Source organism: Melozone crissalis, unplaced genomic scaffold (assembly GCF_028551555.1).
Source record: "Melozone crissalis strain CALT ecotype California unplaced genomic scaffold, PUWL_Pcris_2 ptg000026l_1, whole genome shotgun sequence".
NCBI classification, from domain to species: Eukaryota; Metazoa; Chordata; class Aves; order Passeriformes; family Passerellidae; genus Melozone; species Melozone crissalis.
In genome coordinates, this window is record NW_026535804.1 from 761980 (window position 1) to 785182 (window position 23203).

Here is a 23203-nt window from a genome sequence, read left to right on the forward strand (position 1 = left end):
GGAATCAGGAGCTCAGGCTTTAAGAGAGCTGTGTGTTTTCAAAGCCCAGGGTTTTTTAAATACTGATATCATTTTACATGGGGACTCACTGGAGATGACAGAGTGTTGGTGGAGAAGATGGAATCATGTACTGCAAGGATGCTGCTCAAATGTCTCAGCTCTCCGGGAGAGCAAAACCTCCGTGCTCCATGTGCCTTGGACATTTCCTTTGTGCTGCAGAACTTTGATAATTTTATGTGGCTTTTGCTATCTCTGTGTACAATCAGCCTGGTTTTATCTGTGTGTGATACAGTGCTTGTTCCTTGATAAGACTGAGAACATAAACACCCTCCATAATGAACATCTGGGACCTGAGGGAACAGCTGGAGCTGTGTCAGGAGAGGTTTGGGATGGATTTAGGGGAAGATTCCTCCCCAGAGGGTGCTGGCACTGCCCAGGCTCCCCAGGGAATGGGCACAGCCCTGAGGCTGCCAGAGCTCCAGGAGCCTTTGGGCAGGGTGGGATTGTTGGGGGCTCTGGGCTGGGTGATCCTGGGGGTCCCTCCCAGCTCAGGAGTTTCTGTGATCTGCTCTGGGAAGGTCAATGGTGCAGAAAACCATTCCCAGTCACAGGGGTGACAGCAGGGAAGCTGCAAGAACTATTGTCACACCCTGGCACTGCTCTTGTAAGGACAGGGGCTCCCTGTGTCACAGGGAACTTTGGGAAGCACAAGGAATGCCCTGTCTTCCCTGTCTCTTCACTGTCATCCCTTTTCCCTTGTGGAGACAGCTGGGAAATCTTCTGTTTGAAGGAACACAGTCAAACCAATAAAGGCTTAATAATAAAGGCTGTGTCCTGATGGATTGTATTCTTTAAATGTTCTTTAACCCTCTGCCATCACCCATTCAGGGTTTGAGCCATTTTGGGCAGGATATCACTTTGTCTGCTGTGTGCTCTGACTTCTGCTTTGGTTGGTTCCCTCAGGGCAGGGCTGCAGTGCCAGGACCTGCTGGGGTACAGGGGCACAGCCACTGTCCCCAGGCCTGGCTCAAAGGCAGGCAGGGCTTACAGAGACCAGCATCAATAGTGGGCAGGGTGCTGAAGTGGCTGTGCACAGCACTCAGGGCTTGGCTGCTGTCCTCCCCTATCTGTCAGGCACACAGGAAGCCTCTCCTACCTGCAGGACTGAGGGCACACCAGAGCTGGTGTGTGCAGGCACCAGGAGCACTGGCTGTGTGTTCCAGGGCAATCAGAGCATAACAGGCACTGAGAGGGAAATTTCCTGCCTGAATGTGGCTTTTCATGTTGAGCCATCCCATCAGCCACTCTCAGGGAAAGCCTTGTACCAGCTCTGCTTTCCATGACAAAATTAAAGCCATTGCTTACAGGAGGTTGACGGTGGCTTGGCTGCAAGTTTTCCTTTCTCCTCTCTTAAAATTTAATGTAGGGGAAACTTTGCCTGCTTTCCTTTTTCCAGAGGACCTTCTGGGCTGCAGGGAGAGCTGCCAGACCCACAGCTCCAGGAGGGAACCAGGGCAGCATTTGTGACCTCAGTGATGGCGTGGTCAGGGCTGCACTGGGTGCTCCCAGAAGCCTTTATGAAGGTGGTGGATGTGGTCTAGTGAGGATGTCGTGACCAAGTGCTGAGATGCTGTTCCAGGGACTGAAATTCCAGATTTCCTGTAGCACAGGCATTAATTCCCTCACTTTGGCTCACATCAGCTTTGTGGCTGCCACCATCCTGTCCTCCCTGACCTCCTAGACTGATGCTGCTCTTTCAGGCTGTATTTTTTCCTCCACTTCAGGCTGTGCTTTCTCCTCACTCTAGCAGTGGAGCACTGCACTGAATCTGCAGTCTCTGGTGTGGTACCTCCCAGGATTTGGACCTTTCAGTGATGGGAGCCCTGGTGTGTCCCTCTGGGAGATGCAGCTGGTTCCATTCTGGGGCTTCCAGCAGGAGGGAGGCTGGGCAGGGCTGCTGTGGGCTCAGGTTTGATGTTCCTGTTCCTCTCTCCCCAGAGATCATCGATGACCTGACGAGCCTGGTGGAGAGCACGGACGGGCGGCTGCGCAGCCAGACACGGCACGTGCAGGCAGTGGAGAGGAAATCCACGTCCTGTGGTAGGAGAGGGGTGCAGGACACACACCATGGGGTGCAGGGCACACACCCAGGGGTGCAGGACAGACACCATGGGGTGCAGGACAGACACCATGGGGTGCAGGCAAAACACCCAGGGCTGCAGGGCAAACACACACCCAGGGGTGCTGCTCACACACCCAGGGCTGCAGGGCAAACACACACCCAGGGCTGCCCTGGGGGCTGAGCTGGAGCAGAGGCTGGGCAGAATTACAGAATAAAGCAGGGATTTATTCAAAGGATCTCCTCAATGGATCCACCTTGGGCAGCACCAGAGCCCAGCCAGGGCTGCACCCAAGATGAACCAAAATGGTCCCAAAATGAACCCAAAATGAACCAAAATGGTCCCAAAATGCACGAGCGCTCCCGGGGTCTCTCCCTGGGATCAGTTCTGCTCCATTTGCACCTTGCAGTTCATTGTCCCATTCCAGCTTTAGCCCAGGCAGTCCCACCCTGCTTGTTTTTCTCTCTCCAGCCCACGGTGTTTGTGCTCTTGGGCTGAGATTTGGGTCATTTGTCCTTGGTGCCCAGCTGGAGCAGGAATTGTTTTGTCTCCCTGCTCTGTGCACAGAGCTCACCATCCCTTACTATGAAGCTCAGAACTGCCCGCCTAGCCAGCACAGAATGTGAAAAATACAAAAGCTAAACCTGAGGCAGGTTTTCACTGAGGATGTGCAGTTATTAACTGTTGCTAATTGCTGTGCAATGCTCCCCCTGAGGCACAAACCCCAGCACTCCACACATCTCAGCAGCTCTGACTGGCTGGGCTGAAGTGCTGGTGCAGTTAATTCCCTTCAGCCATTTGACTCCAGCCTTGCACAATGTCCTGATTGTAAGAAATGGTTTGAAATTAGAGCAGTGCATGTTAATTAGCTTTACACAAACTTGCTACCAGCTCTCACAAAGCTGGCACAGCAGGGAGCGGGGCTGCAGGGGTGTTCCTGGGGTGTCCTGCAGGAATGAGCTCCTAACCCAGCAGCACTCAGAGCCTGCCAGGCATGAAATCCTTCCTGGTGACCCGGCAGTGATGTGCAAGCTGCTAAACTAAACTGGCCTTGCTCTGCAGACAGCCAAGGACAGGGATATCCACAGGCAGGCTTGGATGAAGGGCTGAGGGCTGGAGCTCTGACCAGGAGAGGAGGCTGTGGATGGTGGAGAAAGTGTCTTTGTGTGGGGAGAGTGACTGACTGGGGGATGAAATCCCTGGGGAGGTGGTCACAGTTCAGGTCTGGATCAGCATTTCTGGTTCTGGTCTCCCTGGATTTTACCGTACCAGAAGACTCACATTGCTCTACAGAATTTTGACTGTCAGTTAGAAGTTGCTGAAATTGGGTCTATGTAGCTCACTAAAGAGGAATCCAAGGGCTGAGGTGGTCCCAGCCTGGCTGTGGCTGGTGGCAGGGAGATTTCCCTCTGTGCAGTGAGGCTCTGCCTACACAGCTCCCCAGCTCTTCCCTGGCAGTGAAGCATCTTTGCAGCACTGACAACTCCAGGGATTTATTTGGCTCTCCATCTGTGATAAGGTTCTGAAAGCATGGTTGATGGAGGCTGATGGAAACCTGTGGCTTCTTCTGGAGGTTAAAGTTGACTTGTCAGAGTCATTTGTCTCCGAGTTCTCCCGTACCAACTGCAGCTGGAATTAGAGGCGTGACTGCAGAGTTCATGACTGACTCTTTTATTTTAGATCCTGGATGTTGATGCAAGATGGATTTAATTTAAAGCTGAGTGCACTTGAATGATGCTGAGTAGCCCTGTGTGCCTTTGGAGTCTCCCCTTAATTCCTGTGGCCTTGTGTTCCTCACGAGTCCAGGGCAGCCCAGCTTGGGATGGGGGTGGGCAGGGGGTCAGTCCCAGGGGGTCCAGGGGGGATTTCTCCCCATTTTTAGGTTCCTCATTCCCCATTTCCATTCCTGCAAGTGCAGCCCCAGACATGTTGCATGTTGATGGGGCTGTGTCTTTAACTCAGGAAGCCCATCCTGGCTGCCTGGGGAATTTCAGAGGAGGAGGAGGATGGGAGAAGGAAGGCTGGGAGGATCCTGGCCTGGATTCCTTGGGGGTGACCTCTCTCACCCTTTGCACATTGGAAAACATTTGGCTTTGGTGAGAAGTGCAGCCTCTGGTGCCTGTTCCCTCTGCTCCCATAGGCCTTCCTGTGTTTGCATAACAATTTGGGCATAAGCAAACACCAAATTGCCTCAGCTGGCTGCTTCCTCCTGCCCAGGCGTGAGCTGTGGAGCAGCAGAGCTGAGCACGCAGGCTTCAGCAGCATTGCTCCCATCCCCTGCCACCCTTATCCTGGCACACAGGCTTCAGCAGCATCCTCTCATCCCCTTCCACCCTTATCCTGGCACTGGGATGAACTGGTGCACTGGGATCAGAAATACCCTCCCTGTACATGGGATTGCCCCTGGAATGAGGCCAAGCAGCAGGAAGACTGGCACCTGCCAGAGTGCCTGTTTATCATTTACATTTGATCAAATTAAATTGATCAAGTTCAGTAGCTCTCTGGGTTTGATGCCTTACTTTGGATTTAAAGCAGGGTGAGTGCTCAGCCCTTGCTCCCCAAGACCAGTCTCCCCTCTGCTCCAGCTGTGGCTGGCAATGTGTTTTTCCCTCCTTTTTGAAATCATGATGTCTTTTTATTCTGCTGCTGAGTGCCTGTGCTGGAGCCAGCGGCTGTGGGCACAAGCAGAGCTCCCTGGCTGCAATAATGGAATAATCCCTGTTTTACAAGCAGGAATGTCATGCATTAATGGGTGTGTCTTTGTTAGCAGCCAGTATCCTCAGAAAATCAAAGAATTGCTGGAGAAGCCCAGCTTTAATCAATATTTCAACATCTGCCTCTGATGCAAACCCCATTTCCAGCTGTGGGGCTGCTCCCAGTGCCCTCTGGTGAGCCCAGTGCTGCCCTTGGGGCTATGCCCTGGGCATTCCCAGCCTGGCACAGCCCTCAGCCTGTCCTGGGGGGGTTGTTCCATTCACAGCTGATTTTCAGAGCCATTTTTCTGGCTGTCCCCGAGCTGCTGACAGTGCCCAGGGAGGGCTGTGCTGTGTCCCAGTGGCCTCAGGCAGCCCCACACTGGTGGCACTGGGCACTCCCAGGATTGCAGTGCAGGGATAACCACGGGATGGGCTCCAGCCTCTGCATTTATGAAATTATTGTTGAAAATCATCAGTCATCCGCAGGCAGATGTTTGCACAGTGCCTGGCATTGTTTTCTCCCTTCCCAGCGAGTGCTGGGCATTAGCAGGGGTGCTGGGACATATAAGATTGTTGGATTTCAGAAATTTACATTGAGCTTTCAGCAGGGAGTTCACTCAGCCCATCAGTCAAGCGCCAGGCTGCCTGCACCAGCTTAGCTCCACGAATGGCTGTGTGTGCACAGTCCTGCCTTCTCAGCCTCACCACTGCTGCTCCCGGGCTGCTTTGTGCTGTCTCTGCCAGTCTGGGCACCTTTAGGGCTTTCTGCAGAGTAACACCAACCATTTCTCAATAAATGGTTTCATTAGAAACTTTAACCCTTGGAATGTCCTCTTAAGAACGGCATTTAAAAATTTGCAAATAAATTGAAGTGTAATTAATGCAGAGATACTGGGGGAAATGGGTTTGGTGCTTTTGGGTAACTTTCCCCCATCCTTGAGTTTTGCAGTGGGATTTTTTGTTTGGTTATTTCCCTAAAGACCATGAGTAGAGAGGATGGTTAAGCCAGGCTTTGGCTGTGATAGAATATCCTCAATGTTTGTGTCTGGAGCAGCCAAGGGGATTTTGGGTGCTCAGGCCCCAGCTGGAAGCTTTATTGGCAGATGTGACCTGTGCAGAGGTGGTTGCACCTCAGCTGTGCCATGTGTGGGGTCAGAAATGCTTCAGGTCCTGCTGAAGGATGGATTTTGGGGAGGGGAGCTGGGCACTGCTGGTCCCACCCCAGTCCCTCTCTGGTGTTCTCCTGCTGCTCTTGTTTCCTGGGGAAGCAGCACACAAAACCATGAGTTTGTCAGAGTAAAAACAAGCAGAAAAAGAAAAGAGGGAGCTTCTAATTCTGGTGGGTGTGTCTGTGTCCATCCCGTTCCCAGCAGCCTGAGGGCAGCAGACCTCGCTCTCCTTGTGCATCCGTCTGTGCCTTCAGATGAATGAGAGTGAGGAGCAGGCACAGCAGATCCCTACTGGGCAGGAGTGTGTCCTGCAGAGCACGGAGCAGTCTGTCCCTGTCCCTGGTTTCCCCTGGTCCAGCAGATGGCAATGCAATGCAAGCACCTCCCTGAGCCCAGGTGAGGGCTCTGCTCCCCTTCCTGCCCAGGAGTGCCAAGGGCAGGGTGGAAACTACAGCAGATTAATCTGCACCAGGTGGGTGACTTGTTTTAACCTTACCAAAACACCTGAATGAAAACCAGAGCTCTGCTAATCCCTTTAATGGGAGTTTTTGGAAGGTTTGGTTTGTTTTAAAACAGGGTAGCTTGGATTATATAAGGTTTCCTCTAGAAAATAATGATTCATGCAGGCTGGGGCCTTTTCCTGCCAGGTTCTGTGATCTCTCTGTTCTAAGTTTGCTTATTTTTGCCATGGATTTAATTTGTTTTATAAATTACAATGGCAGCTGCTCAGGTTTGTTCCTCTGACGTTTCCTGTGTGTTTAGATGAGCAAGTCCCCATCCATTTGTTTTTTGCTCAGTGGGGAGGAGGAGCTGGTTCAGCTGCCATGAAATCAGCCTTTCCTGCAATCTGACTCTGGCAGAGGTTACTCTGATATTCCTCCTCCCTGTCAGAGCTGCCTCACACTGCCCTGCTCTGAGTCCCCTGTCCAGCCTCTGGTGGGATCACATCTCTTGGCCTGGCAGTTTAGATGTTTTCCTGAGATGGGACTATGCTGGTGGCAGTGTCCCCAGCCTGGTGGCAATATCTCCAGCCTGGTGCCCACTCCTGCAGTGTCCCAGCCTGGTGGCAGTGTCCTCAGCCTGCTGCTCACTCCTGAAATGTTCCAGCCTGGTGGCAGTGTCCCCAGCCTGGTGGCAGTGTCCCCAGCCTGGTCCCCATTCCTGCAGTGCCCTTGTGCCCTCCAGCCAGCTCCTGGCCTTGCTCTGCCTCCTCTGCCTCCTCCTCCTCACACTCAGTGTATTCACGTCTCAAATATTTGCTGGTGCTGAGGTGTTGGAATGGATTCAGCTGATGAAAGAGGATGGAGCTAAGCAGTCACAAAAAGGGTTTTTTTTGTGAAAAAGGTGGTTTTGATTTGCTCTATGAGTCCCAGGTGGGAGCACAGCATGTCCTGGTGCTGTCAGCCCTGTGTGTGTTGAGCAGGAAAAGATGGGACCTTCTGGGTCAGAGGATCCCTTCAGGATCAGTTTCTGAGAACAAGGTTGTTTTTTCCCCGCCATTACTCCTATTGCAAGGCTGAAATGGTCATAACTTATTTCCAGCCTGGACCTGTCAGGGATACTTCATGATGCCCACGTGCAGCCCTTGTTCTGCTGTCCTGAATAGTTCTCTCCTCTTTTTCATTTTTTCCCTCGAATATGTGTGTCCAGGAGATTACTCAGTGTGCCCTCCCAGCTTTGTTTTGCAGGGCTGAATAAGTGTCTTTACATTTTCATCTCCTAAATTAATCTGGTTTCTGCCAAGTCTTTTTTTAATACTCCTTCCTACTTAAACCTTTTGTATGTTTAAGCACAGGAACCAAGTGCAGCATCCCTGGGGCTGCTCACAGCCCTGGGTTTGTGTAAACCCTGTAACCTGGCTTGTCCAGCAGCTCCAGCTCTTCTCTGGCTGTTGGACATACTGCAAGTCCAGCACGGTGATGCCTCAGTCATTTTGGGTTTGAGCTGTTTGCTTGGGCCTTTCTCACTCTTGAACATTTTCCACTCGAGTTCATTTTCTTTCCAACTCCCAGCAAAAACCACTGTTTATCCACAGAGCGTGGCTTCCTCTCCCCTCCCGTGGAATTTCACCCTTTCTCCATTCATCTTCACAGTTTCCCATTTTCCCCCATCCAGTCCCAGCTTTCCTGTGTGCTGCTGTTGCTTTCCAGCTTTGTGTCAGCAGCAGATGTCATTAGCACACTCACTTCTCGTGCCAAGGTCATTAATAAAAACATTTAATAAGCTCAGCCTGCTGACCACTCCTGGAGGAGCTCTGCCAGTGACCTCCATCCATTCTGCTCCTTCTTTCAACGCCACTTCCCCTCTCACCAGTTTCCTGCCCCTCCAGCTCTCCTAATCCCCAGGTTTTCATTCCAGGCTTTCCCATCTGGGGCTGCATCACTTTGCTGAAGTCTGTGTGGGTAGGTTCTGTCACTTCCTTTGTCTACAAAATTCACTATCTGACCAGCTAACCTGGTTAGTCTTGTGTGATTTGATTTCCTCTCAGTGCACTTCCAGTGTTTTCTACCCGCTTTAATTTTGGTTTCCTGTTCTAGTTTGCCTTGGTTTGCTCTGGAGCCTCCATCCTGCCCAGGTTGGTCAGAGCTGGGGATGCTCAGAGCTGTTTCTCCCCTACATTTTGTGGGTGGCAGCAGTGTGGGTGCTGCAGTTCCCCTCTGGCTCTGGAGGGATCCCTGGTTTGGGGGTACCTGTCCTGGCTGGGGCTCAGGGGAGGGGTGCATCACTCCTGCCTTCATTCCTGGCTTTAGGGACACCCCAGAGTGGCATTTCTGGGCCCGGATAGTGTCAGTCAGGCAGAGGCTGAAGCCTGGAGCAGTGAAATGCCATCCCTCCCCATCAGGGGACAGGGAGAGGGGGAGCAAAAGGCAGTCGAGATCTTCTTAATTACATTTGCATATGCAGCTGTTCAAACAGACTGAACTTCATCTGAGCCTGCTCATACCTAGCAGGAGATTTAGAGCAGCTGTTGTCAGCCCACGCAGTGGGTCCTGCAAATCTGGTGCTAAATAAGCCCCTGGGCACCCTGCTCACCCAAGCTGCCCATCACTGCAAAAGGCCAAGCAATTAATTGGATTTCAATATTGAGAAAATGGAATTGTGTGAAACATCCGAGCGCGGCTGCTTACAGCTCGGTTTCCAAGGATACGTGTTGCAGAATTAAATCATTAATTTATATTTCTGAAAACAGTGATGAAATGTGTTAATTTGTACATTACCAAAGAGGCTCAAACTTGCCTCCTTCTGCCTTTTCTTTCCTAATATGCTCAATGACAAAATAATTGCTCTCCCTGATCTGGAGCTGAAATCCATCGGTGCTCAGGCTCGGGGATTTCGTGCCACGTTCAAACCCAAATTAGGGGGGAAATCATCTGGGTTAAAGGTTTGTAGTGATTCCTGCAGACTGAAATTCTGCCTTCATCTTTGGCTCCTGAATGCTGAGCCTTTTGCAGCCTTCCTTGGGAGTGTTACCCTGGATCCCCTGAGCCAGAGCTGGGCTGAGCATGCAGTGCCCGGGCAGGGCATTCCAGCATCTGGAATTTTGTGCTTGGCCAGGGCAGGACAGAGCGAGGGGCAGCATCTGGAATTTTGTGCTTGGCCAGGGCAGGGAGAGGGCCAGCATCTGGAATTTTGTGCTTGGCCAGGGCAGGACAGAGCGAGGGGCAGCATCTGGAATTGTGCTTGCCCAGCCCCGGGCACTGCAGGGCCACAACAATGCACGGAGGATGTGGTCAGGGGGAAATGAGGCTGCTGGGGACAAGTGGTTGTGTTGTCTCTTCAGGGCTCTGTGAGATGTGTGGAGGATGCTGATCCCAGCAGAACCCGGGGATATAAATCAACAGGGGCTGGGATCTCAAACACTTCTTGTTTTGCAGAAGTGCAGTGGGACTCCTGCCATGGTTCCAGTGGGCTGAGGAGCGGTGTCCTCATGGGGAGAGCAGCAGGAAAGCCCTGCCCTTGTGAGGATTGGTCAGCTCTGCTGTTGCTTCAGGAAATGTCCTGACTTAAGGTGAAAATTAAGATTTTTGTGCAGCCTGGGGAAGATCCCTTCAATGTCACTGTCACCTGGGCTGCCTGTCTGCTCGCCCAGGCTCCAGGTGGGCTCTGCACCCCTGGCTCAGTGTCACACACAGGGGAGGGGTGCTGGGTGTCACACAGGGTGACAGGGCTCACACTGAGGCTGCTGTGCCGTCCTGGAGCTGCTGTTTGCAGTGACCTTGCTGGGGGAAGCAGAGCAGTGACCCTGGAATGTCACAGCTGTCTGTGAGCCCAGCTGGGTGCTGGTGGCAGGAACCAGCTCTAGGCTGAATGTGCAGCCTGGCTGCTTCAGAAACTTCTCTGCAGGATGCTCAGCCTATGCCAGTGGCCTTGGTGTGACATTCTGGGAGGCTCTGGGCTCTGTGAGTATGGAGCTGTGGCTCGTGAGGCATGGCTGCATTGAGGTTGGGTTGTACCACAGATGGATTGGGACACTCAGTAGCTCCTCTGTAATACTTATCTCCTAAATATTCAAAAATCCTGCACCAGAACATCTCTCTTTTGGCAAGGAAAGCAGTGCCACTGGCTCTGTTTCAGTGGAAGCTTCATTTTGCAAGCCATGCTTTCTGAATCTGCCTGGTTATTGCATTTATCTGCGAGGTGCATTGGGAAAACTGGGAAAACTTGGCTACAATTTGCAGCAGCCTTTTCAGGGAGGTGCTGTGGGCTTGCACCTCACCCCGGGGTTGTTGTGTGCCTGATAATTAATTGTGATTGTCACTGTGGCTCCTGGGGCTGAGGGGAGCAGGGGATGGTGCAGGGTGTCCCCAGACTCTCCTCTGTAAACATCTTCCTTTTGTCAGGAATCTGAAGGAATACACTTATTTTAAACTGCTATCTGCTTCCCCAGAGGGACAGTTTTATAGGATACAGACAGTGCCTGCTGGGATTTTTATGGCCTATAGTGTTCTCAGCAAATGGTTTTGAGCACAAGTTGGCTGGGCTGGAATGACCTTCTCTTGTTCATTAACTGTCTGTTGAAAAATCTGCGTGTGGTGGTAGCCAGAGAGCCCTGATTGGGGTTATTTTAGGTGGTGCAGGGAGGTCTGGGCCTTTCCTTCCCTCCTCATTATCAGGCAGCAGAGGCTGCTCAGGGCCTGGTTTATTTACCTAATAAACTGCCTCTTTATCGTCTAGGAAATGCTCACATTTTTCAGCCAAGAAATCCTAGTAACAGGCAACAGAGGTCTAGCAGTCAGGTCTGGGGAAACAACACGCTGAAGGTCAGCTAATATTGCTGTTATTCTCTGTCCTGGTGGCCATGACAGCAGGGGGGGTTTATTTGAGGATCCCAGACTCGGAGTCATTGTTGGTCCCCGAGCACGGGGGGCTGTGCCAACACTTGGGATATTAATGCATTCTGCAGATCAGTGAATGAGGAATTCCTCCACACTCCTTTCTTTGCAGAAAAAGGGAAAAAATCCCTTTCTCCCCCTTCCCCCTGCTCCCCACACTTTGTTTGCCGTGGCTTTGTCTGCAGGGTGATGCTGGGCATCCCTAATGAGGCTGGCAGGGATGGGATGGGGATGGGGATGGGGATGGATGGGGATTGGGATGGGGATGGGGATGGGACGGGGATGGGGATTGGGATGGGGATGGGGATTGGGATGGGGATGGGGATGCCAGGGATCAGAAAAAGGAATCTGGGCAGGTTTTTTCTACATTCCTTTTCCATAGCAGGAATTGTACTTAGATATTTTTTATATATTCTTTGATCCCTGATGGAAATGTTAATGAGACAAAAACTCCTAAAGAGCTCTCCAGACACTGCCCTGCTTTGGAGCAGGGTGGAGTGAAACACAGCCCTTGCAAGGGCTCCTGACACACAGGCAGCCCCTTTGTTCCCTCCCTTCTGTCCCAGGGACAGCCTGGAAGTGCAGGGGAAGGAGAGGGGCTGGAGAGGCTCAAAGTGCAGGGGAAGGAGAGGGGGCTTGGAGCTGGGCAGGATTGGGGTGTTACATGGCCTGCAGGCTGAGGTGGCAGCTCCCAGGAGGGAATGGTGGCTATAGGGGGCACCCAGGGGTTTATGGGATGTGACTGAGGGGGATTGACAGCAGACAAGTTCCAGTCTGCTTCCTGCTTGGATTGGCACAGGCACACAGAGCCTGGCTTGAGCTGAGCTTGGCTTTGGCTGGGCCCTGCTCAGCACCTGCCTGTGCTTGGGCTGGCTCACCTGAGACCCCCAGATGAGGGGGGGAGCCCATCTCCTTTTCATGCCTTCATTCAGCATTAGTCAAGAAAGAAATGGGGATCAGGAAGGCAGGAAATGTGTGATTTCTGCTCTTGGGTCTTCAGAGACTCACAGAAGGGTTTGGATTGGAAAGAGGACCTTAAAGCCACTCAGTGCCACCCTTGCCATGGCAGGGACACCTCTCACTGTCCCAGGGACACCTCCCACTGTCCCAGGTGCTCCCAGCCCCAGTGTCCAGCCCGGCCTTGGGCACTGCAGGGATCCAGGGGCAGCCACAGCTGCTCTGGGCACCCTGTGCCAGGGCCTGCCCACCCTGCCAGGGCACAGTTTGTTCCTGATTTCCCATCTAACCCTGCCCTCCTTCAGCTTGAGGCCATTCCCTGTGTCCTGCCCCTCCAGGCCTTGTCCTGGGTGCCCTGAAGGAGCTCTGAGCTTTCCCTGGAGCCTTCTCCAGGCTGAATAACCTCAGCTCTCTCAGCAGGAGCACTCAGCCTTGTGCTTTCCCTTCAGAGCTGTCCCACCATGCAGATGAGCCCTTCCTCAGGCTGCCCATGGGGTTTGTGCCCTTTGTCCCTTTGGTACCAGGGTGAGGCCATCCCTGCTGGAGGAGTCTCTTTGGATGGAGCTAGATGCACTTCAGCAGTCCTGAGCTGTCTAATTCTTGCATAAGGAACTTTCTTTGAGAAGTATTTTTAGAGACATCTCTGATAAAAATACCCCAGGTAGGAGGGAAATCTCTTGGCACACTCACCTTCTCTAAAGTGAGTGGGTTTCACCTTTCCTTTCTATAGATCCAGAAAAGGGGGGATTGTAATGCTTCAGATCATGGGGGCTGCTGAATAATGCTGTGTAATAATAGTGCAGTGCAATAATAGTGCTGTCTAACAATAGTGCAGTTCAGAAATAGTGATGTGCAATAATAGTGCTGTGCAATAATAGTGCTGTGTAACAATAGTGCTGTGCAATAATAGTGCTGTCTAACAATAGTGCAGTTCAGAAACAGTGCTGTGCAATAATAGTGCTGTGCAATAATAGTGCTGTGTAACAATGGTGCTGTGTAACAATAGTGCAGTCTAACAATAGTGCAGTGTAAAAATAGTGCAGTATAACAATAGTGCTGTGTAATAGTGCTGTGCAGTAATAGTGCTGTGTAACAATGGTGCTGTGTAACAGTGGTGCTGTGTAACAATGGTGCTGTGTAACTGGTGCTGTGTAACTGGTGCTGTGTAACAATAGTGCTGTGTAACAATAGTGCTGTGTAACTGGTGCTGTGTAACAAGAGTGCTGTGTAATAAGAGTGCTGTGTAACAATGGTGCTGTGTAACAATGGTGCTGTCTGACAATAGTGCAGTGCAGTAATAGTGCAGTGTAACAATAGTGCTGTGTAACAATAGTGCTGTGCAATAATAGTGATGTGTAACAATAATCCTGTTAAACTCAGAGTCCTTTGTTCCATGAAGTGTCACAGAGCCCTGTCTGGAACAGCCTCTCCCAGAACCTGTCGCTCCTCACGGTGCCATGAGTTGGCAAAAAGTCAGGATTGTGCCAGCTCTGCCGGCAGGGAATGCCACCCTCAGTCCCTGTGCCAGCTGTCCCAGCAGGGAATGCCACCCTGAGTCCCTGTGTCAGCTCTGCCAGCAAGGAATGGCACCCTCAGTGCTGTGCCAGGCAGGGAATGCCACCCTCAGTGCCTGTGCCAGCTCTGCAGGCAGGGAATGCCATCCTCAGTGCCTGTGCCAGCTCTGCAGGTAAGGAATGCCACCCTCAATCCCTGTGCCAGCTGTGCCATCAGGGAATGCCACCCTGAGTCCCTGTGCCAGCTCTGCCAGCATTGCAGGCAGGCAATGCCAGCCTCAGTGCTCTGCCAAGCCATGGTGAGTGCAGAGAGGGGCATCACCTCTCTGCCATGGGGCAGCCAGACCCCACAGGGGTCTCAGAGCCCAGGTGCCCAGAGCTGGGGATCTCCTGTCACATCAGGAGAAGGGTTGTTTCAGCACGAGCTGCTGCCTTGCCAAACGCTGCTGCAGCCTCTCCCCCTGTACAATTTTATCAGAATCTCCCTCTCTGGCAGGGGGCATAGCTGGTGGAAGTTCACTGGGAAGGGAATGTTGGATGCTGCCAGGGAGGTTCCTGCCTGAGCTGGATCCTGGAGCTGGGGATCAATGTGCTCTATCAGGGCCCGGGGATTTGGGGTGTGAATTTCCCAGGGTCTAATCATCTCATAAAGCTGCTGAGTGTGACTCCTTCCCCAGTAATCTGCTTAACTCAGTCACTTACCCCTCCATGGAGAATGCAGCTCCCAGGCTGTTTGCATGACAAGCAGCCCAGGATTGTCTGAGCTCGGGGAAGGTGCTGGGAGTTAATTGGAGCAGCTGGAGCTGCTGCTGCTTTCCCATGTTCACTGGCAGCATTTATGGGCAGCCCCAGTCCAGGCTGCACCATGTGTTTTGATACCTAAAATACTTACATTAAAAAAAAAAAAAATTGGTTTGCCTTCCAAAGGGTGCTTTTCTCCACCAAAACTAATCTCGAGGGAAAATGAGGTTTAGTAGCTCTGGAATTATTGGATTTGCAGATAGAAAGTGCTGTGTTAATGGCAGCTACTGACTGATGACCAAAGCAGCTAACTGGGAGATGTTCTTGGCAGCTGGTCCTGCTGCAAACCTCCCCTCAAAGCCATGAAAACCACAGTGAACAATATCAAAATAACAAAAAAAAAAAAGCTGCTAGTAAGCAGAAATGAATCACTGCATCCACCTCATCATTATAGAATTAAGGATGCTCCATTAGAAGTGTTCCCTTTAAAATTTTATTAGAATTCCCTCCCACCAGACCTTGATTGTGCTAAAAATAAAAGGATCAGCATCCCTTCATCTCTGTTTTTAATTTGCCTACTCCCAAAGCCAGACCCTGTGAGTGGAATTCCTGCTTGGAGATGGGCTCTGTGATACGTGGCCAGCCTGTGCTGCCTTGGTGGGAGCAGAGGCAGAGAGAGAGGCTGAACACTGGAGGAATTGTGCAGGTTTTATTTCAATTGCACAGGCATATTTGTTCTGTGACTCAGAAAGACATGGCTGGCTTAGGAGTGTAATTTTAGCAGAATTGTATCACTTGGTTGGAGTTAATGCTTTGCAGACGGCAGAGTCCTGAAAACAATGTGAAATCTGGGGGATAAATGGGGATCTTCCCAGTCAGAGCCCACGTGGAGTAGGTGGGAAGCTTTCCTAGGCAGCATTTTGTGTGCACTGCAGATGCCCGTCCTTGGGAGCCCATCCTCAGCTCTGGGGTGGGAAATGGGCACTGGCAGGAGCAGAACCTTCCTGAAGCCATAGCTGATCCATGACATCCTCCAGATTTGGGGTGGGAAATGGGGATGGCAGAGCTGCCAGGAGCAGAACCCTCCCAAAGCTGTGGCTGATCTGTGACATCTGCCAGGTCTGGGGTGGGAAATGGGCACTGGCAAGAGCAAAACCCTCCCCAAGCTGTGAGCGATCCATGGCATCCTCCAGATTTGGGATAAGAAATGAAGACTGGCAGGAGCAGAGCCCTCCTGCATCTGTGGCTGATCTGTGGCACACATGGAGCCTCCCAGGAGCAGGGCAGGGGCTGGAGAACAGCTCAGGCCAGTTCCATGCCCATGGTGCTCCCAGCCTCAGGGCAGGGACCTGGGGAAGGGCAGGGTGCCAGGGATTGCTCAGGGACCCCAGCAGTGCCCTGCTCTTCATGCCCAGCAGTGCCCTCCATGCCCATCAGTGCCCAGCAGTGCCCTCCATGCCCTCCATGCCAGCAGTTTTGGCCTCCCTCCCGGTTCCCGTGCCGGGCACTGTGGGGGGCTGTGCTGGGTTAAGCTTTCCCTTTCTCTGCCAGCCCAGGGGCTGCCCCTGCCCTCGTTGTGCATTCCCTTAGTTCATGGGGAGTGTTTGGAACACCCTGCACCTCAGCAGGGCTCAGTTGCCCGGCCAGCAGAGCACTCTGGCTCTGGAACACTGTCAGGAGCTCAGGGATTGTGGGCACTGAGGGCTTGTGCCAGTACCAAATTTCTTCCAATGATCCCAGCTCAAACAGTGACATCCAGGGAAATGTTCCTTAAATCCTAATGCTACCTTAAACAGCCAGGGAGACAAAGACTGAACCCAGTGCTTTGGGGAGGTTCTTCTGGGAATGGAGGAAAAGGTTTGAGGTTCTTCTGGGAATGGAGGAAAAGCCAAGGCTAAAGGTGATTTTGCCTCTCTCCCCCCTTATTTTCCCTGCTGTTCTGTAGTAGCAGGGGTTTGCTTTAACTGTGGTCATCTTTTAATAAATGGAGAGGAAACTGGAAGAGTTTGGAAAAGTCTGGGCTAAGCAAATGCTCCAGAGGGACCTGCAGTGGCAACATGATTAATAATGGACAGTGCTGGTAATTCTATCAGAACTGAGCTATTGCAAAAGCAGCTGGAGCATCCTGGCTCTGGGCAGAGCAGCACTCAGACAAATGGTCCAAGAAGATTTGTGTGCCTCCCTGCTGTGGGGGTTTCTTCTCCCCCTGCAAGTGTGAGGGGAAAAGCTCTGTAGGTTTAACCATAGGATTAGACTCCAGGAAAAAAGAAAAAGAAATTAGTAAATCAGGCAGCTAATGGCTCCCAAGTATTTTCATGCTGGTTGTTTGTTTGATACAGGCTTCAATCCTTACACAGATTTTTTTTTCCCCTTAATTTTATATATTTATCTTTCTTTTCTGTCAGCCCCCACAGTATCTGGGAATAACCTTAAGGAGCTGAAAAGGGGAAATGTCTCCAAAAGGAAAATATTATGCAAAATACAGAATCCTAGAGTGGGTTGGGTTGGGAAGGACCTTAAAGGAGGGACATCCAGTGCCACCCCTGCCATGCAGGGACACCTCCCACTGTCCCCTGCCCAGCCTGGCCCTGGGCACTGCCAGGGATGGGACACAACAACTTCAGAGGCAACAGAGAATGTTCCAGCCCGTGCTGCTCTCTGCTGGGGGTGCAGAGCTGTGACACAGTGACAGCAGTGACCTGGTGACACAGTGACACAGAGAAGGTTCCAGCCCGTGCTGCTCTCTGCAGGCTCTGCCAGGGCTCTCCTGGGGGTGCAGAGCTGTGACACAGTGACACAGCAGTGACATGGTGACACAGTGACACAGTGACATGGTGACACAGTGACACAGTGACACAGTGATACAGTGACACAGCAGTGACATGGTGACACGGTGACACAGTGACACAGCAGTGACACAGTGATACAGTGACACAGCAGTGACATGGTGACATGGTGACACGGTGACACAGTGACACAGCAATGACATGGTGACACAGTGATACAGTGACACATCAGTGACACAGCAGTGACACAGCAGTGACATGGTGACACAGTGACATGGTGACACAGGAACACAGTGATACAGTGACACAGCAGTGACACAGTGACATGGTGACATAGTGACACAGTGACACAGTAATACAGTGACACAGCAGTGACACAGCAGTGACACAGTGACACAGAGAAGGTTCCAGCCCATGCTGCTCTCTGCAGGCTCTGCCAGGGCTCTCCTGGGGCTGCTGGGCAGAAATCCCCACTGGGATGGGGCACAGAGCTGTGACATGGTGACACAGTGATACAGTGACATGGCAATGACAGTGACAGCAGTGACACAATGACACAGTGACACAGTGACAGGGTGATACAGCAGTGACACGGTGACACCCTGCTGCTGACACCCCTCCCAGGTGTCCCCACCACACTGTTCCCAGAGCAGTGACTCAGTGACACAGGGACAGTGACACAGTGACACAGCAGTGACACAGTGACATGGTGACACCCTGCTGCTGTCACTCTCCCAGGTGTCCCCAGCATGCTGTTCCCACAGTGATTTCCTCATTTCCTCTGTGCAGCTGCAGGGGCAGTCGGATCTGTCCTGTGGGGAGGCAGAGCAGGGCCCTGGAGTTGAGAGCCCATAAACTTCTCTGCTTTTAGGAAGGCACAGGGATGAAATGATGCTGTGGTTTTTTCCCTCCTCCTCTCTCTTCTTTTTTTCTTTTTTTTTTTGACACAAAATGAGAGGGGACCTCTTGCACTGCACGTGCATAAATTGTGCAGGTTTGGCTCTGCTCGAGGCTGAAATTAAAGAATAAAAGAAAATCAAATAGTCATCCTGACACATGAGACAATGCAGTCGTCCAAAACCAAAATAGTTCTGTGTAGTACTCTGCATAGAGGAGTCAGGAATCTGTGTGTGGGCTTTAAAGATGCCTTGCCTTTTTTTTTTGGAGAAGAAACTTCTGTTAGCATCTAAATGATGTCAAGAATTCAGCAAGGATTGAATTCCCCACTTTATCTGCACGAAATTTTTGCATTGCTACTGAACTCTGTTATTTTATCAGCCTCCTGCTCTTCTGACTCCATTTTCCAAAAACTTTTAAAATGATTGTGCAAGTCAAACCTAATTTCTTATCACAATTCTTGTGTATATTGGCTCAGTGCTTTGCAAGGGATTGTTTCACCCACCCTGTTTCCCTTGGCATTTCTAGAAGGTTCTTGGAGTTGTTAGCAGCTGTAAATGGTATTAATAAGGAGGATTTGGTTGCTGGGTTCTGCAGTTTTCTCTGCTGATTAGGCTGCATTGCCAAAGGTTGAGCAAGTTTCTAAAAGCAGGATTGTTCTTTGAGTTGTGAAAACACAATTCCCAACAAAACAACAGCTGTATGTGTGTCAAGAATTCTCCAGGCAGGCTGCACCCAGCACAAACTGGGCTGGAACACTGAATCCAAAGGGGTGTTGGTGTTAAAATCAAGGACGTTTCACCTGAGTGTTTAAAGATCCAGCCAGGAGGACACCAAGGCTTTTCCCCTTTGCTCAGGGTATGTTTGAGGTGGAAGTCCATTTCCCACTCCAGGGCTCTGTCCCTGCTGTGCTGGGCTTCCCAAAGCAGCTTTGGTGGGCTGGGAAGAGCCTTCCTGAGAGCAGCTGTGGGGACAGGGGGCGCATCTTGGGCTCCATCCAGGGACTCCAGGCTGTGGGATCCCCCAGCAGCTCCCTGGCCGCTCTGGCTCAGGCAGGAGCCTCCTTGCTGCGTACCTGGAATTATCTCTGAGCTTTCTCCAGGCTCTGCAGCAGATGGACAGAGACATCATGAGCAGAGGGGAGAGCAGTTTGGGCTTCCAGTCTGCATGGACTGGACAAACCAGAGGAGTTCTGGGTGTGTGGGAGCAGTTCAGGCGTGCAGTGTCATTAATCTTCATCTGTGGCTTTTGAAATCAGCAGCAGCCAGAATGTCCCAGACCTGAAAGCCGTGTTTGTTCGGGTGGAGTGGATGTACATGGAAGTTTTCCTGAGTGTTTTCACCCCACCAGGGTGGGTTTGTGTCAAGTGGATTGACTGGAGCAGCAGTGTGGCTTTGACCACTGCAGCAGCCCTGGTTTACAGGGTCAGCCCAGTGGTTTCGTGTTTTAAGTTGTCACACATTTAATTCTTGACTGTTCTGTGCCCATTCTTAATTTCTAAAAAGAAAAAGAAAAGTCCATGCTGGTTTTGAGCTGGAGTTTCTCATACTTAAGTCTGTGTAAAGATGATTTATGGTGCTAGGAGGGCTCCACTAGAAATGCAAGATCTATTATGGAGTGGATTGAACGGCCCATGCTGAAATGTTTATTGCTGTCTTCAAAACAGAATTCATCAGGGCTGATGGGGCCTGTCCAGGAAAGAGAGAGGCTGCAGTGCACTGGGGCTAGTGGGGTATTTTTAGTATTTCAATAAAAGACGAGGCTTTTAAAGGAAATCACTTATTGCCATTTTGCAATCAAGAATGCAGGAGTGTTCCAGGGACTGCGAGAAATATGCTTCAAGAATGTGGGAGCCATAAGGAACTAATCATTAATGATTCTCCCGTTTCCACCCCCGGCCCTGTGCTGAGGAAGCCATTTAGGAGCTTTGCAATTTGTATGGAAATCTCAGCCCTGCCGAGCACTCAGCCAGGCAGCCCGGGCACGGGGCAGCCAGCAGAGCCCATTTCCAGCAGTTCCTGCAATTCCTGGGGGAGCAGGGCACTTGGGCAAATGGGAGACACATGGAGCAGCCTTCAGGAGCACTTAATCCACCTTGAATGAGTGACATGAACACAATCTGATCTTTTTGTGTGTTGGTTCTTCTTGCTCAGTGCCTTGTGGGGAGGTTGTCCCTGCAGGATCAAATGGATCAGTAAAACTCTGAGGTTGTTGCTGTTGCTGTTACACTCGTTTGGCTGAGCTGGGATTGTTTTTATTTCTTGTTTATTTTTTTCATGGGATGCTGGAAACCCTTTGGAAGCATTTTGGTGCTGTGATACGTCCACGTAAGCAGGGAGGGAGCGATCCCAGCCCTTGCCAGGGTGAAAAACAAAGGCAGAGGCAAAAGAGAATCCTTTCCCAAGTGATTTGGGGTGATTGCCTGATGGGACAGTTTAGTGATGCATCTGAGCAGAGCTGGTGGCTGCCTCCTCCTTCTCCCCACGTTCCCACCTTTTTCCATGTCTGGCCCTGGTGTCCTGGGGAGGCAGTTCAGGCAGCCACAATGGCACACAAGTGACCCCACCAAAAACAAAGCCAGGGTGTGGGGCTGGTGGCAGATGGACGTGGGCAGATGTCCCTTGTATGCCAGGCCAGCAGAGCTGCCCTTTCATTTGATTCTTTCTTTTTGCCCGTTTGTTTTTACTGGAGAGAGTGGTGCAGGGACAGCAGTTCCCTGCTGAGATCATCTGTCACAGCTTCTGCCTGTCCCCAGGCTGCTGCAGGTAGCAGGGCTGGGCTCTGACCCTTCCTTTCAGGAAAACCCTTTGGAGTTTGCCAGCTGGGCTGGGCTGCTGCATGCCCTGCTGGGGCTGGGGCTGGGGCTGGGCAGGGAGGCTGAGCTGGAGAAGGTCCATGGAGACAGGGAATGGGAGAGCCCCAGCCTCAGGGCATGGCCCCAGCCCTGGGATTCACTGGTGAATCTCCCAGGCTGGGGAGTGACACTGCAGTGAGAAATCTCCTCAGTGCTCTGTGGCTGCTGCTGCCCAAGGTCCCACCTGGCTGAATTTTCCATCAGGAACCTTGGATTTCCTGCGGCCAGGAGAGCTTTCCCTGGCTGTGCTGCACTCCCTGGTCCCAGCTGCTCTCCCCACCTCAGCTCCATGGCACCGTTCATGGCAAGCCCTGCTGTTCCTCATGGCTCATGGCCTGGAGGATATCTTCTGCTGGAGATGGGGGTATCCCAGTTTAACCTGTGCTTTCTCACCCTTTCTGCTGTTTTTTCCAGAGCAGAAAGGTTCAGGTGACACCTTGGGCTTGGTTGGGTTCACTGGAGTGAGCTGAGTGACCCTCATATGAAATAAGGGATTTTTAGAACCTTTGTGCTCTTTTTTGAGCTGTTTTGTTTCCTTTCTCCTGGGAAGCCTTCTGTGCACATTGAGGTGTGTGACACTTCCACAGGTGCCATTTCAGGCTGCAGCTCTGCTGCTCAGAAATGCTGAATTTCCCTCAGCTGCTCCTGCTCCTGGCTGTCCCTGATGTGAGGGAAAGGATGCCCAGGAGTCTGGAGGAAGGACAGCTGGAAACTGTGGCTGTGTGTGCTTGTTTAATTAAAAAAAAAAAAGGGGGAAGAAGAAAAACAAACCACATGCAAAGAAATCCACTAACCACATCTGCCAGTGACCTTTGGGGCTGGAAAGAGTCTGGTGATGGTGTGGGGCCAAGCAAGGAAAGTTGTGAAGTCACTCAGAGGAACAAAAGGAAAATCCATGAGGATGTTTCCAGCTTGGGGCTGGGTGATTGCACAGCTCTTCCTCAAGCCACCCCTCACAACAGGCAGAGGTGGGTTGAGGCTGCCAGTTTTGGGTTGATTTGGGGTTTTTGAGATGGGGAAGTGCTGCCTCTCATGCCTGCTCCTGATGCAGTGGTGAGTGCAGGCAATGATTTCATTTCCCAGTGTTTTTGCAGGAGCTGTTCAGGTGTGATTCCTTTAAAGCTCTCTGGTTCAGTCACTGTGGCTCAGAGGTACCTGAACCATTTCTCCACCATTGTCCTCTCCCAGCTACCTGCTGCTGTTTAAAGGAGGTACAGATTTAGCTCCAAGTGTTCCCTTTCCCACAGACTCCTCTGAAAGTTGAAACTTTTGACAGTTCAGTTCTTGCTGTGCTCTTGCCTTGCCTTCAGGTCTGAACAAATGTCTGTCTCTGAGCTTCATTTGTGGTGCTTCAGAAAGGAAAATAATTTAAATTTCCTCATTTCCATGGGAAACTCTCCTGCCTTTGAGCTGCCCTTGCTGAGCTCTGGTTCCCAGGGCAGAGCAGGAGCTCAGGGGTGGTTCAGCAGACACACAGACAAATGGGGCACCCCAAAGCCTCCAAAGCAGGAGGTGACCTTGCCATGGAGCAGCTGAAACCTGAGCAGCAGCTGGAGGCTGGGAGCAGAGCCCCAAGCTCAGGGTGAGCTTGGGCTTGTGCCACTCCTGAAGGAATTTGGGATTTCGGGGCAGCTGTGCTTGGAAGCAGTCCAGGGCATTACCTGGCATGGATCTGAGACTTGAAAAACAGATTAACAAAGAAGCAAATGGAAGGGTAACAATAATGGATTACAGAAACACTTCTCTCGCTTGCCTGCCCTCAGCCAGGCTGCACGTGGGGTTTGGGACCCAAAGTTTGGGGTTATTTGGTGGCTGAAGTCAGAAAGGTTTGGATAGAAATTCATTCCACGCTGCTTCTGGGCTGGTGTGATGTTTGATTTCTGGTGGTAGGGATGCTTCTCACCCTGCTGGGTTTTAGCCCCACTTTGTTTGCCCACAGACCCTTCTGTCAGTGACCTGAGGGATCTCCAGGCCCTGACCAGAGCTGGTATTAGCCCCAAACTCATCTGTGCAACCAGAGGGAATCCCAGCTCCAACCTGAGATGACCAAACCCCACAAAAATGCAATTTCTGGCGTGTGAAATAATGTTGATGGAGGAGTTAAAGTGCACAAACAAAGTCTGCACCTTCCCCTCA

At 51.5% G+C, this 23203-nt stretch overlaps 1 protein-coding gene across 2 annotated transcripts in view; it reads left to right on the forward strand.

The window, feature by feature from the left end:
- Nucleotides 1-23203, forward strand: part of STX8 (syntaxin 8) — a 75151-nt gene that overhangs the window by 46300 nt on the left and 5648 nt on the right. The window contains exons 7-8 of one of the 2 annotated variants that reach the window (XM_054278725.1): nucleotides 1999-2100; nucleotides 9861-9994. In XM_054278725.1, the coding sequence (XP_054134700.1) occupies nucleotides 1999-2100; nucleotides 9861-9988 (230 nt within the window). In that variant the 3' untranslated portion in view covers nucleotides 9989-9994. The remainder of the gene's footprint in view (nucleotides 1-1998; nucleotides 2101-9860; nucleotides 9995-23203) is intronic. The other variant, XM_054278726.1, reaches the window with a different exon arrangement.